Genomic DNA, 11,031 nt, shown 5'->3' with positions numbered 1-11,031 from the left:
CAATTTTTATGTTTTCGTCAACACCAACTTGCCCTGAGATTCCTTCATAAAGCTGACACTGCACTTCCGAAAGCTGGGGTGTCCCTGGAGGAGTGACAGCACCGCCGCAGCTGACTTGATACAATGAAATCGAATAGTGACTTGGCCTACGAACGGTCCAACCTTGACGAATTCGATGTATGAGTGATAGGCCGAGCGGTTTAGCACGCCGCAGATGTCCTTCTGGATGGTTGCGCTGACATCCGAGACAACGAGGCATCGACTGTATCCTTTGTTGACCAGGTTTTCCATGTCCGCCGGCATTGGGTAGGTTGGAGTATTCACGAGGGCAACCTTGGCCAGGGCAGATCCAGCATGCAGTCCCTCCTTAGCCTTCTCGACAAAGCTGCGCGCCTCACTCTCCAAGAGGAAGACCACAATCGCCGTGTTGTATCCCGTGATGGCCCTAGTATCGAAGAGACGCGAGGAGTAAACCTCCCCAGAGACATTAAGTAGCACCTGATTCAGCGAGATGTTGGCAGCAAGGTTCTCAATCGTTGCGGTGCGGTAGATGTTCGTTTCAGCCATCGAGGGAATGTAACGCAGCCCGTATTGAAAGACCAGGCGATTCGAAAGAGGTACGCGAGAAATGAGGTTGTTCGGGTAGTAGAGTGCATCGGCTTCTTCTTCCTGGTCGTCGAAGACGCTGCATCCTTTGATCGCCCAGCAAAGCTGACCATCCCAGGGAACCGTCTTTGCCATTTTGCGACCTGCGAGGGAGTTGTTGTTGCTTGCATGACGACCGGTGACTGGATTCTATATAGTACAGCGGGGTTGTCAGTGAATGAGAATCAAACACTAGCGTTTGGTGATTGTTTACCCGCACAGGCTCCAAAATGGGTATCATGAGATGCTCCAACCGACGATCGAGCAGAGCAGAATCGGACGATTGAGACTCTTCCGCAGCGTGAGTCGCCCTTGGATGCAAGATAGGAACTGGAATAGTTTCTACGCCGCTGTCGAGGAGGTTTGAACTGCGCACAGCAGCCATGGCTTTGGAGCGGGCCTTGGCCTTCCTCTTACGACGTGCACGCTTTCCCGCAGCTCCCCGGGATTGAGTGTTTCTGGAGGGCTGGGAGCCACGAGAAGAGAGAGGAGAGTATCCAAATCGGTGGTAGTAAAAAAATGTACAAAATGCGAGGGAAATGGGAAAAAAAAGAACGAGGAGAGACTTGACGGGGGGAAAGCTGAGGGCGGGGAGCAAGTTGGGGACTTCCATTTTGGGATATGGGGGAGGAACGAGCTTGTCAGCGAGACAGGTTGACAGGTAGCGGATTTTGTATGCCAGAGAAGCGTACAGGAAACTTGAAGAAGTACATGGAAAGAAAATATTAAGCAGTGAAAGAGAGTATAAACCACTATGGACTAAGAGTGTGAGCCAATGTTCTTTCCTATAATGGTTATTTATGGTATGTTAAACGATCAAAGCATGGCCTGTGTATATTGTCAGTGAAACAGTAGAAATAGTGACAAGGAAATAGCTTACTTCTGGGTCTCTTTGTCACTCCAATGAGATTATTTACAATAGATGAATGTACACACATGACACTATCCAAGGAACTCCCCTTTAGCCAGAGCAATCCACGGCAAGTCTTCGTCCCAGCACCGCTGCATCAACCTGCGCGCATTTTGTATCTAGACTATATTAGCAGAGATGTCGTTTAATCGGATAGCCCTGACTGACCTGTTTCATTCCCGTCGTTTCCAGTATCACAAACCGCTCCAAAATCTCCATCCGTTGCTTGGTATCTTGCACTTCACATCCGGCGGTAAACAGCGGAAACAACGCCCCTACCTCTGTAGACCCTCCGGGCTCAATCTGGGCCAGGGCTTTCAGGAGACCATCCTGCGCTTCGTGGACGGCAGGAGAGAACAGAGAGCTACCCAGAATTCGACGATGAAGGTGCAACAACGCAGAACAGCAAAAAGCTCGATCCATGGCCAGTAGGTCTGTGGGAGATCCTCGATAATGTTTACCATTAACGTGAACCTGTGTCCGCAAAGCTTCGAATTCCATGACCAAAGATTTTGCCTCCAGGATCATGTCCACGGATGCTGTCCAGTCCAGACGAAACATGCCCACATCATCGAAGCATTCATTGTCGCATCGGTGGACTAGCTTTCCTAGCCGGATTAAACATGCACCTGTTCGAGGACTGAACCCGGTGAAGCAGTCAACAGAAAACTCATCATGCTCCCCTTCCGTAGAGCAAGCATTCATAACTGAGTAGTACATATCCAAAGGCGGACCACCGTCGCGGCATGACAAAGTTCCCATAATGTCAATATACCCCAACCACCGTGCTAGAAATGCTCCGATACGGTTCCCTGGATAAGCCATATGTTCCGCATGTTCCTGGAAAAGACCACGAGCGAGGCTGAGGTGACTCTGCCATGGAATCGGGACTTCGAACGTGCTGGGGGAGATGATCTTCAGGGAAAGAAGCATGACAGCTGTGGCCAGGTGAGAATCGGTAATACTCGTGTGCGGGTTGTCCAGGGCATAGCGCAGAGCTGGAAATACATCACTAACCCAATCAGCAATGCGATTTGCAGGCTCTGCATGTCCTAGGTATCGCGCACGGTGACTTGCGGAGTAGGCCAATGTCAAATTCAACAGGTTGGAGTCCGCAATAGCCACTGCATAATTAGCACAAATTAAAACGGCATTTTGCGTGGAACTCACTAGACGGTAACACTGAAACAAATGGATTATCCCCGCAGTCATGTGGAACGAGCATCTTGGCCGTATGACTGAGAAAATGATGAAAGTACATCAAGTTGATTGGATTCTTCAACAGATTCATCGGCAGCGGTGATAGATATCGTGGTATGTTCACGGGCACCGGTGAGTCGTAGTACGTGCGATTCTTTGACTTCAACTCCTGGACGAAACTCATTTCGGGCTCAATATCCCCCTGAGAATTCCACTGCGGATTGATCAATTGCAGTGCGCGGTTGACATCAATGGCTGCATGATCATCGTTCTTGTTCAAATCCAGATCTGGGCGACCGTAGTCGAGGCCATAATTATCCGTGACCGTTCTCAGGTACGCATGCCATCTTTTCTCGGGGGTGGAAAGATCAAGTGAGCGATCTTCCTCGTGGTCTTCCGGCTTGTCTAGTAGGAAGTCAATAGGTATACCAGGGTAGTATATGTCTCCCGATGGGGACTGCGAATTTGATGCTGGTCCAGCCTGCTGGGCAGAAGGAAACGACGGGTTCTGCGACTGTCTGTTGAAGAACCTTCCACCGAACGCAGAGTCCGTTTCTGCTGGTGAAGGGTACGAGCCATCTTCAATCGGATTCAAAAGAGACGGTGTGCTGTTCAGTGTGGATCCAATGCTAGACGAATGCGGTGAATTATCTGCCCATGAGATGGCCACATCCTGTACCTGCAGCAGGTCATTAATCTCTACTGGCGACTCCACACCCGCAAGCTGCGGGACACTAGAGAGAGGTTTCTGACTCTCACTATGATCTCTGTTATGAGTTCCTGGATCGATGTGCGACAGTCTCTCCTCCCAGAGAATATTCTCCGCTGCCCCTGTCAAGATATCCTCCGAGACACTAGGAAGTGACTGGTGAAATGCCGGAGGTGATACAGACGAGAAAACATACGTCGAGCCGTTGCACACAGGACTCGGAGGTTCTACCGAAGATTTTCTCCTGGTCCTTCCCTCCCAGTTTAGTTTGATACTATAATCGCATCGGTCATTTTGTCGCCGACAATTTATACAGGAGGGCTTTTCTTCGCCGCTGCATCTGTTAGACCGGACTATTTAGTGGGAGGGGGGGAAATACCATTTCACCTTGCGAGACTTGCAGGGCCTATTATTCGTCAATTTCAAACGCTTTATATGACAAGGATTACAACTCACCAGCAGCCATTCCGACTCCTGCGCTTCGGTTCCGGCGCGCCTGGTCTTCTTGGACGGGGCATTACTCTCAGAGAAACAGACAAAAGGACCGAGTGTGAGATAACCGCAACAACGACCAGCCAGAGTGACAGCAATCGGGAACACAAAGCATCCCAGGTATAATCAACATCAGTAAGATCTCCATCCACTTATCGAACTGCACATGCGATGCAGTCTGATATCGTTCTTTTCTCAGGCTCTTTGAATCCAGACTTCAGGTGGTGGATAGGCTTAAATGCGTCTGCCGAGAACCGTGCAGCCTGACATGGCATTCTCCTCCTCCACCGGGCAGCTCCATAGCGGAGACAATTGACGCGAGGGGAAAGCCGGGGAGAACCGCCCGTCCATGATAACGCCCTCCGGCGACGGTGGTTGGACGTCGGCCGCGATGTGCAATCAGTGGCATTTGTGCAGACGTCCAATGACGATTTGCCTCCGTGCAAAGCACTGAAATAAGCCGAACAGCTTGGCGACTAACTATATGGGATTCGAATCATTGTGTTTATCGGTGGAGGGCATCGTGTAGTATCCGGAGTCGGTGCCAAAATAAATCCGGGGAGCATGTGATCTCATGGTCAGCTGACCAGCGCTGAAAACAAGGCGAAGTTCTTGACGTGGACTGCACAATATAGACACATATAGACGGCTCTCGTTTTGTATTTTAATTGTTGAAGCGAACAGAATGCCTCATTATCTGAAACATCCTTTGCAACGGCTGTCCAGTCCTTCCCGAGGACTCTCGGCTGTGGTCCATGTATGTCATTGTCCCCTCGTGCTTGATCCATGGCTGACTCTGTTGGTTCCAGTTGGCCGGACTCGCCAGTTTTTGCTGGTCTTTCAAGTTGTATGCTGTCCCCTTTATGCTACATCATGAAAGACGATAGGCGATGCTAATTGTTTAGTATGCACGATTTTCCCAATCGAGCGTGAGTGGTCGACTATACCGGGAGGAGCCGGAAAGCAGCAAACGCATTGACATCGGTCCAGTAACGAGGCATACGGATGGCATTTTCAATACCTCACGGTTATCGGTTTGTCTTTGGCAACATTGACCTTTTTCTTCGGTGTATTGGCGGATGTGACGCTGTCGGCACGGCTCTTCTTGGTCAAGAACCTTTTGTCCATCCTTAGTGCTCCTTTGGAAGTGCTCATTAGTCTTCTTTACTGGAGTTTGCGCTTGGTCAGCTCCCCTGCTATTGTTTTATGAGTACCGCTTACGACTTCTAGATTGACGAGCGTTTGGTGATCCCTGAATGGGCGGTGATCCCGCTCAGCGCTGGTAAGAGAGATTGCCGCAGTTCGAGACATTATTGCTAACCGAAACATGCAGACGTTAGCTTCCACGCAATCCCATCAATTGTGCTGTTGATCGACCTGCTATTTTTCTCTCCCCCGTGGACCATCGACATTGTTCCGGCTCTTGGTTTGTCCGGCACCTTTGCTGTGGGATACTGGGTGTGGATTGAACGGTGCTTCAAGCTCAATGGATGGTAAGTGCAGATGTCTATCGCACTCCAATTTTGCTCGATTCTGACCCCCCCCCCAGGTACCCTTATCCCATCTTCGACCAAGTGCCTTTTGAAGGCCGTCTTGGCCTCTTCGTCCTCAGTGCCGTCGTTATGGCAGGCAGTACCGCGACCCTAAAGCATTTGTATGGCCGGGTCAATGGCTACGGTACCTCCACTGAGGCTCGCGCATACCCTGGTCAGGTTAAGCGGAACGGCGGTCATTAACCGCACTCATTCGTTTGGATGTCCCGGTTGATTTACATACCACCGTCAGCTCGTTACTAGCTAAGCATTGCACTGCATTATATACGCATTGGCCACATGTACTGGATTTCCTAGCCTGAATTTTCCACTCAGTATAGGGCAAATGCATCACACTACTAGTGTCACTTCATATCTCGCCTCATTGTAGTGCAAAGAAACATCCTAGATAACCACATATCTCTTGGCTGCTATCCATAGAAGATTACCAAATAATAGCCAGAAGCAGTTGAAGTTGATGCTGACTGCCCTTGCTCCAATTTCCAGGCAGCTACACTGTAAACATAGCAATACTGGTGTACTTATGCATCCGAGAAGGGCATGACGTCACGTGTTTTGTTGGACATCCGTCTGTGCCTAAAGTAGGAGGATAAGCAAGGAATACAAAAGCAATAGAGGTCCATGGGCTTTTCAATGACCGTTATTCAAGACAGTACTACTTAGTAGGTAAGTAAGAGCCCATACTTTGTCGACCTCTTGTCGACATGCTCAACCAGAACCAACTCCCGCCGCTTACATAATCACACCACAGCTCCGGCTTCATCTTTTCGACCTCGTGGTCCGACAGTTCGGTCTCACAACGTTCTCACACTTCATTCAAAATGAACGCCGTCTCAATCTGCGCCCCGATGCGCACCGCCATGCTGCGCGGCCGTATCTCGCCAGCAGCCCTGGCCTCCCCGAAGACCCCGTTCCAGGTCCGCATGGGCAGCACCACCTCGACCCGAATGGCCACCCCAACGATTCAGCCCTCAATGCTCCTCCAAACAAGCTTACGGCCGCAGAACAACTCGATTCCGGCCTCGTGTGTGCTCCGGACCACCGTCCGCGCGAACTCGACCTCCTCCGCGCCCCCGATGGACGAAGCCAAGTTGGACTGGAACTCGTTTTTCAAGCTGCGGGCTACTCGTCGGAGGTACTCTGTTGCGTCGTCTGCTGTGACCTCGGTTGTCACTACTGTTTTCGGTGTGCAGTACCTGTCGACTCAAGATATTGAATCGCTGGGAGCGCAGGTGATGGGATTGGACCCGATTGTGGTTCTGGGTATGTCGACGATGGCGTGCGGTGCGGCGGGTTGGTTGTTGGGTCCGTTTGTTGGTAATGGACTCTGGTCGTTGGTGAACCGGAAGTACACGGCTGCTTTTGCTAGGGTGAGTTACTCGTCTATTTGGTTTTGTACGGCTGCTAACTGAGTACAGAAAGAAAAAGAGTTCTTCGACCGCATTCGCCGCTTCCGTGTCGACCCCTCGTCCAACTCGATTGCGAACCCTGTGCCCGATTACTACGGTGAGAAGATTGGCAGTGTGCAGGGATACCGGTCGTGGTTGAAGGATCAGAGAGCGTACAACCGGAAGAGGCGCAGCTTCATCGTTTAGGTTCCTATTTCCGTTTCATTGTTCTAGTCATGTTTTTGAGCGAAGGCTGAGTCGGTTTGTCGATTGCACTGGATCAGTGCATGTATTTATAAAATAACGAATTACAGCTATTTACTTGAATTCCTTCCTTCCATTACAGTTTCGACTCACCTTTAGTCTTCGGATCAATATCAACCTCGGACCACCAAGGATACTCCCGGGGAGCATCCTCTTCCAAAGTCGCCTTGAACTCCGGCTTCCTCTTCTCCAAGAATGCACCAACACCCTCCTTCTGGTCCCTACACACATCAGCACCACCACCCACCCACACACCCCAGAAAAGGAACACTTACCTCCCCCGAAACATATGATACAAAACCCTCGACTCCAACAAATGCGTCTCCTCGGGCGAATCAGGCCCCCTCCACATCAACCCCCGATTCAACGCCCCCGCCAACGAACTCGTATTCTCCGCAATATCACCCGCAATCTCCAACCCCCTCACCAAAACCGCACTCTTCTCAGCGAACGTTTCCGCAAACAACGGCCCGAAATGCGACGACGTAGGCGGGAACACACCCCCCGTAGTAACGAGGTACATAGCGCGTGCATGCCCAATAAGTCTCGGGAGAAAGTACGACGAGCAGGACTCCATGGTAATGCCACGACGGGCGAAAACAAAGCCGTACTTAGATGTCGTATGGGCGATGCGAATAGCAGCGGGGAGGGCCATTGTCATTCCCACGCCGACTGCTGAGCCTTGCATTGCAGCGATGGTTGGTTTGCGGCAGCGGTGGATTGCGAGGGCGATTCGGCCGCCACTATTTTACTATTAGCGCAGGTCTTTTCGTAGCGAGAATGAGATGGGCTACCTATCCCGGTACCCCTCCGGGTCTATCTGTTTAGCACCGCTGAATCCAATGTCCAGGTCTGCGCCAGCGCAGAAAGTCCTCCCGGCTCCGGTCAGGACGACAACCTTGACGCGGTCGTCGATGTCGACCGTCCGGAAGACGCGCTCCAGACTCTCGCCCATGGCTTGCGTATAGGCATTGTGCTTTTCGGGACGGTTCAAGGTTACAATGAGGATTGGAGTGGCCGTGGGTGAGTTGGGAGGATGATGGCTGAGTTTGATGTGGGTGACAGGGAGAGTTTCGTAGGATGGGGGAATTGAGATTGGAGGTGAATTGGCATCCATGATTGTGTTACTAGATGGCTAGTGGATGGTTCAAAACATCTTTCTGTATGGAGTATAAATAAGTGTATACTTCGGCTTCGTCGGTTGTCGGTGACGATTATATATTCAGTCCTGCCGAGGCAACGCTTCCCCCCGCAATATCAAATACGCTTATCGTCGATCATGTCCAGGCCATACCATAATACGGATTGTGAATTTGGAATTCATTATTATCATTCGTAATCATTTGTATACAGTACAATTAAGATTGGCCCTCAAACCCGACGTTCCACACTCCATGAGCACCATGCACACTATACATACCCTCCCATCGATATGAAGGCCGATTCTCCTTGTACGAAGCAGCCCCGACATGCTGCATTTGCGACGGCGAAATAACCAAACGATCCATACCACCCTGATCGCCCAGCATCTCTATCACACTGTCTACTGGCCCTGGGGAAGCGCATCTTTTCCAATCAAGATAGCGACTCACCAACGGGACCTGTTCTCGTGGAAACAAAAGCGCCTGCGAGCAACAACCATGTTGGTTCATGAGATGGACCCCCGGCCTCATAGGTTGAACAGTCACGCGGCCTGCGAGGAAGTAGAGAAGGATTCCCATCAGAACACCAATCAGACACACCATCACCAAAAACGAGTTGGTCAAAACGCCCTGCCATGATTGAACGTGCCGTCGTGCACAGATGCCCAGCACTCCGGTCGTAGAGATAGCAAATATGCTCCAAGCCAGGTAAACCGGCCAATGCTCGATATTCCAACCCAAAAACTTCTCCGTATAGAACAAACGCAGATAGAGCCACCGCCTGATCTTCCCCTGTTGCTCCCACTTTTGAACAGTCTGAAGAGCCTGCGCTGTGCGTTCGTACCAATGTCTTTGTGCCACCACATCGTCCTCGAGCATCAGGATCCACGAACTGTTGGTCTGGTAGTAGCACGATTCGAGGGCGAGACGGTAATCAAGAAGGGACTTTTCTGATACCCTCCTTTCGTGCTCCAGGCGCTTCAGTGTGGCAATCGGTGCGTCGAGCTGCTCGTACGTAAACGCGCGATCGACGAATTGCGAAACCCACGGCTGTTCGAAATCCGGATGAGCAGAAGAGATGACATGCGCAAAGAGCACATGAATCGCAATGTCCGACCGCTGCTCTTGCGACAAATTGTCCAGTAGCGAGCCGACTGTAGTGTTGAGGTTCTGCGCCAACGGACGCTTTGCGGTGACAATCCCGACGCATAGGGCAGGATCAGTGGGCGAAACAGGACCGACAGACGAATGCTTGGATGAAGACAGAAAGCGTAGAGATTCCTGGATTCTGGCAACGCTGTAGCGCGGTCGATAGCCTTCCTCTGGTTGGAAGAAGTAGGATGTTGGGTCTCGAGCCGAATGGTATCGACAGTAGAAGAAGAGCGATGCGTACACAAGACAGAGAACTTTGAGCCATAGTCTCTGGCTTTTGTTGAAGAGCGCCATGGTCAAGCGTTGACAGTGTCATTGTTCCAAAGAGCAGGAAAGCTGCCATTTTGTGCTTGTTCTCGACTGCAGGAAGGAGCCATCATACAAGTACCTATAGGGTAAGTGCTTTCAACGAGTGAGTTCCTTCCAGTGCAATTTCCATCGAGCATTCATGATGGTCCTTGGTTCCCACGTAGAAAATCTGAAGAGTACCATAATGGATTTGTGTCGAATATTGCATCTTCAATGTAGGATCACAGATTTTCAGTCGGCCCCGTCAGACACGCTTCAACACTCGGGATCTTGAACGGCCATTCTTGCTGTCAAATACTTGTGACAAGGATGTCACTAAATAGAATACAAAGTTATCCATGGTTAGTGCTATACACTGTTCTTCGATTCATCGGTTATGCCGGATGCCAGCTAGCAAACCGCATCACGAAAACTTGCCTGTAAAACACTGCGTGTCCAATGCGATTAGCTTGAAACCGAGTATCGTCGGCTAACGCGAAACTGAAATAAGGCAAGAACCATTAGTTAGTCATCGACTCTGGCAGTAACTAACTAACTAACTAGTTATTCCAAATCCGATACTTCCGGAAGCAGATCTGAGACTGCTATAATGATGCTAATAGTCGGGTATAAACTTCAATGATTTGCGATGATGATACAAATCCATATCGCTTAGTCCATGATTCTCGCGATTGACCATTTTTGGGCATGTCTGAAGAATGATCTGCTTCAACCTGGTATCAGTCCAGTAGTGCAACCAAAAAAAAAAAAAAAAAAAAAAAAAAAAAAAAAGCCCAAAATCAGGTCGCGGTCCATTCCGTATCGGCAATATCTGTAAAATTTGTCCCGTGCGTAATCATGAGCATTAAAGATCGCCCAATAAATGCCAACACTCGGGCCAAGGACCCTTATAACCCGAAAGGGTAAAAGCATAGTTGTATGATTTCCCCCTTTTAGGTTGGGCCGGGGGGCATGCGTGAGGGTGGAACATGGAACCGGAACTGGAACACCCATCCTTCTGTTCGGCTCGATCCCAATTTCTCAATCCGGTATGACTGAATTGTCCTTTTCGGAGACTGGACCATCGCGCGGTCGGTCCGGAACAGATCTGGAGTCGAGCGATACCTTGATGGGAGAATGTGAGAGTCTGATACAGAGGTGTGCGAGATAAGTCTCGCTCGGCGCTATTCTCTTTTAGGAATAGACTAGTCAGCACCATACACGCCATTACACGTAGCTACCATCATCTGCAACCCCCTCAACACTGCATATGGCCTATCTTATTGCT

At 50.3% G+C, this 11,031-nt stretch overlaps 6 protein-coding genes across 6 annotated transcripts; 2 read left to right on the top strand and 4 right to left on the bottom strand.

Annotated features, from left to right (window-relative positions):
• Positions 1-6: 6 nt before the first annotated feature.
• ASPGLDRAFT_121468 (uncharacterized protein) lies at positions 7-1,030 on the bottom strand (the record flags this gene model as incomplete). The annotated part of the gene is made up of 2 exons (XM_022540242.1): positions 7-795; positions 860-1,030. The coding sequence occupies 2 exons, from the start codon at positions 1,028-1,030 to the stop codon at positions 7-9; spliced, it is 960 nt and encodes a 319-aa protein (XP_022403521.1).
• A 557-nt stretch (positions 1,031-1,587) lies between these two features.
• Positions 1,588-3,982, bottom strand: ASPGLDRAFT_121463 (Zn(II)2Cys6 transcription factor; the record flags this gene model as incomplete). The annotated part of the gene is made up of 5 exons (XM_022540241.1): positions 1,588-1,674; positions 1,724-2,679; positions 2,726-3,798; positions 3,844-3,870; positions 3,921-3,982. 5 exons carry the CDS (start codon positions 3,980-3,982, stop codon positions 1,588-1,590), a joined length of 2,205 nt encoding a protein of 734 aa, XP_022403520.1.
• A 609-nt stretch (positions 3,983-4,591) lies between these two features.
• On the top strand, positions 4,592-5,977 carry ASPGLDRAFT_44698 (putative integral membrane protein). Its single transcript, XM_022546075.1, has 7 exons — positions 4,592-4,713; positions 4,766-4,803; positions 4,862-4,885; positions 4,947-5,139; positions 5,187-5,238; positions 5,290-5,449; positions 5,506-5,977. The coding sequence occupies exons 1-7, from the start codon at positions 4,642-4,644 to the stop codon at positions 5,690-5,692; spliced, it is 726 nt and encodes a 241-aa protein (XP_022403519.1). The 5' UTR covers positions 4,592-4,641; the 3' UTR covers positions 5,693-5,977.
• Positions 5,978-6,357: 380 nt separating this feature from the next.
• On the top strand, positions 6,358-7,104 carry ASPGLDRAFT_65026 (presequence translocated-associated motor subunit PAM17; the record flags this gene model as incomplete). The annotated part of the gene is made up of 2 exons (XM_022548848.1): positions 6,358-6,879; positions 6,928-7,104. The coding sequence occupies 2 exons, from the start codon at positions 6,358-6,360 to the stop codon at positions 7,102-7,104; spliced, it is 699 nt and encodes a 232-aa protein (XP_022403518.1).
• A 133-nt stretch (positions 7,105-7,237) lies between these two features.
• Positions 7,238-8,278, bottom strand: ASPGLDRAFT_33707 (enoyl-CoA hydratase/isomerase family protein; the record flags this gene model as incomplete). Its single annotated transcript, XM_022544353.1, has 3 exons — positions 7,238-7,382; positions 7,437-7,904; positions 7,956-8,278. The coding sequence occupies 3 exons, from the start codon at positions 8,276-8,278 to the stop codon at positions 7,238-7,240; spliced, it is 936 nt and encodes a 311-aa protein (XP_022403517.1).
• Positions 8,279-8,519: 241 nt separating this feature from the next.
• On the bottom strand, positions 8,520-9,749 carry ASPGLDRAFT_23972 (uncharacterized protein; the record flags this gene model as incomplete). Its single annotated transcript, XM_022543350.1, has 1 exon — positions 8,520-9,749. One exon carries the CDS (start codon positions 9,747-9,749, stop codon positions 8,520-8,522), a length of 1,230 nt encoding a protein of 409 aa, XP_022403516.1.
• Between the last annotated feature and the right edge of the window lie 1,282 nt (positions 9,750-11,031).

This window comes from Aspergillus glaucus, assembly GCF_001890805.1.
Source record: "Aspergillus glaucus CBS 516.65 unplaced genomic scaffold ASPGLscaffold_5, whole genome shotgun sequence".
NCBI lineage: Eukaryota > Fungi > Ascomycota > Eurotiomycetes > Eurotiales > Aspergillaceae > Aspergillus > Aspergillus glaucus.
Note: the sequence above shows the minus strand (reverse complement) of the source record. Positions and strands in the feature narration are given on the sequence as shown.

Bases quoted from the DNA above. Each gene is read 5' to 3' on its own strand.
- ASPGLDRAFT_44698 (XM_022546075.1), top strand. From the start codon at position 4,642: ATGCCTCATTATCTGAAACATCCTTTGCAACGGCTGTCCAGTCCTTCC. The intron at 5,140-5,186 runs GTCAGCTCCCCT...TACGACTTCTAG, and splicing joins TTTACTGGAGTTTGCGCTTG to ATTGACGAGCGTTTGGTGAT. The intron at 5,450-5,505 runs GTAAGTGCAGAT...CCCCCCCCCCAG, and splicing joins TGCTTCAAGCTCAATGGATG to GTACCCTTATCCCATCTTCG.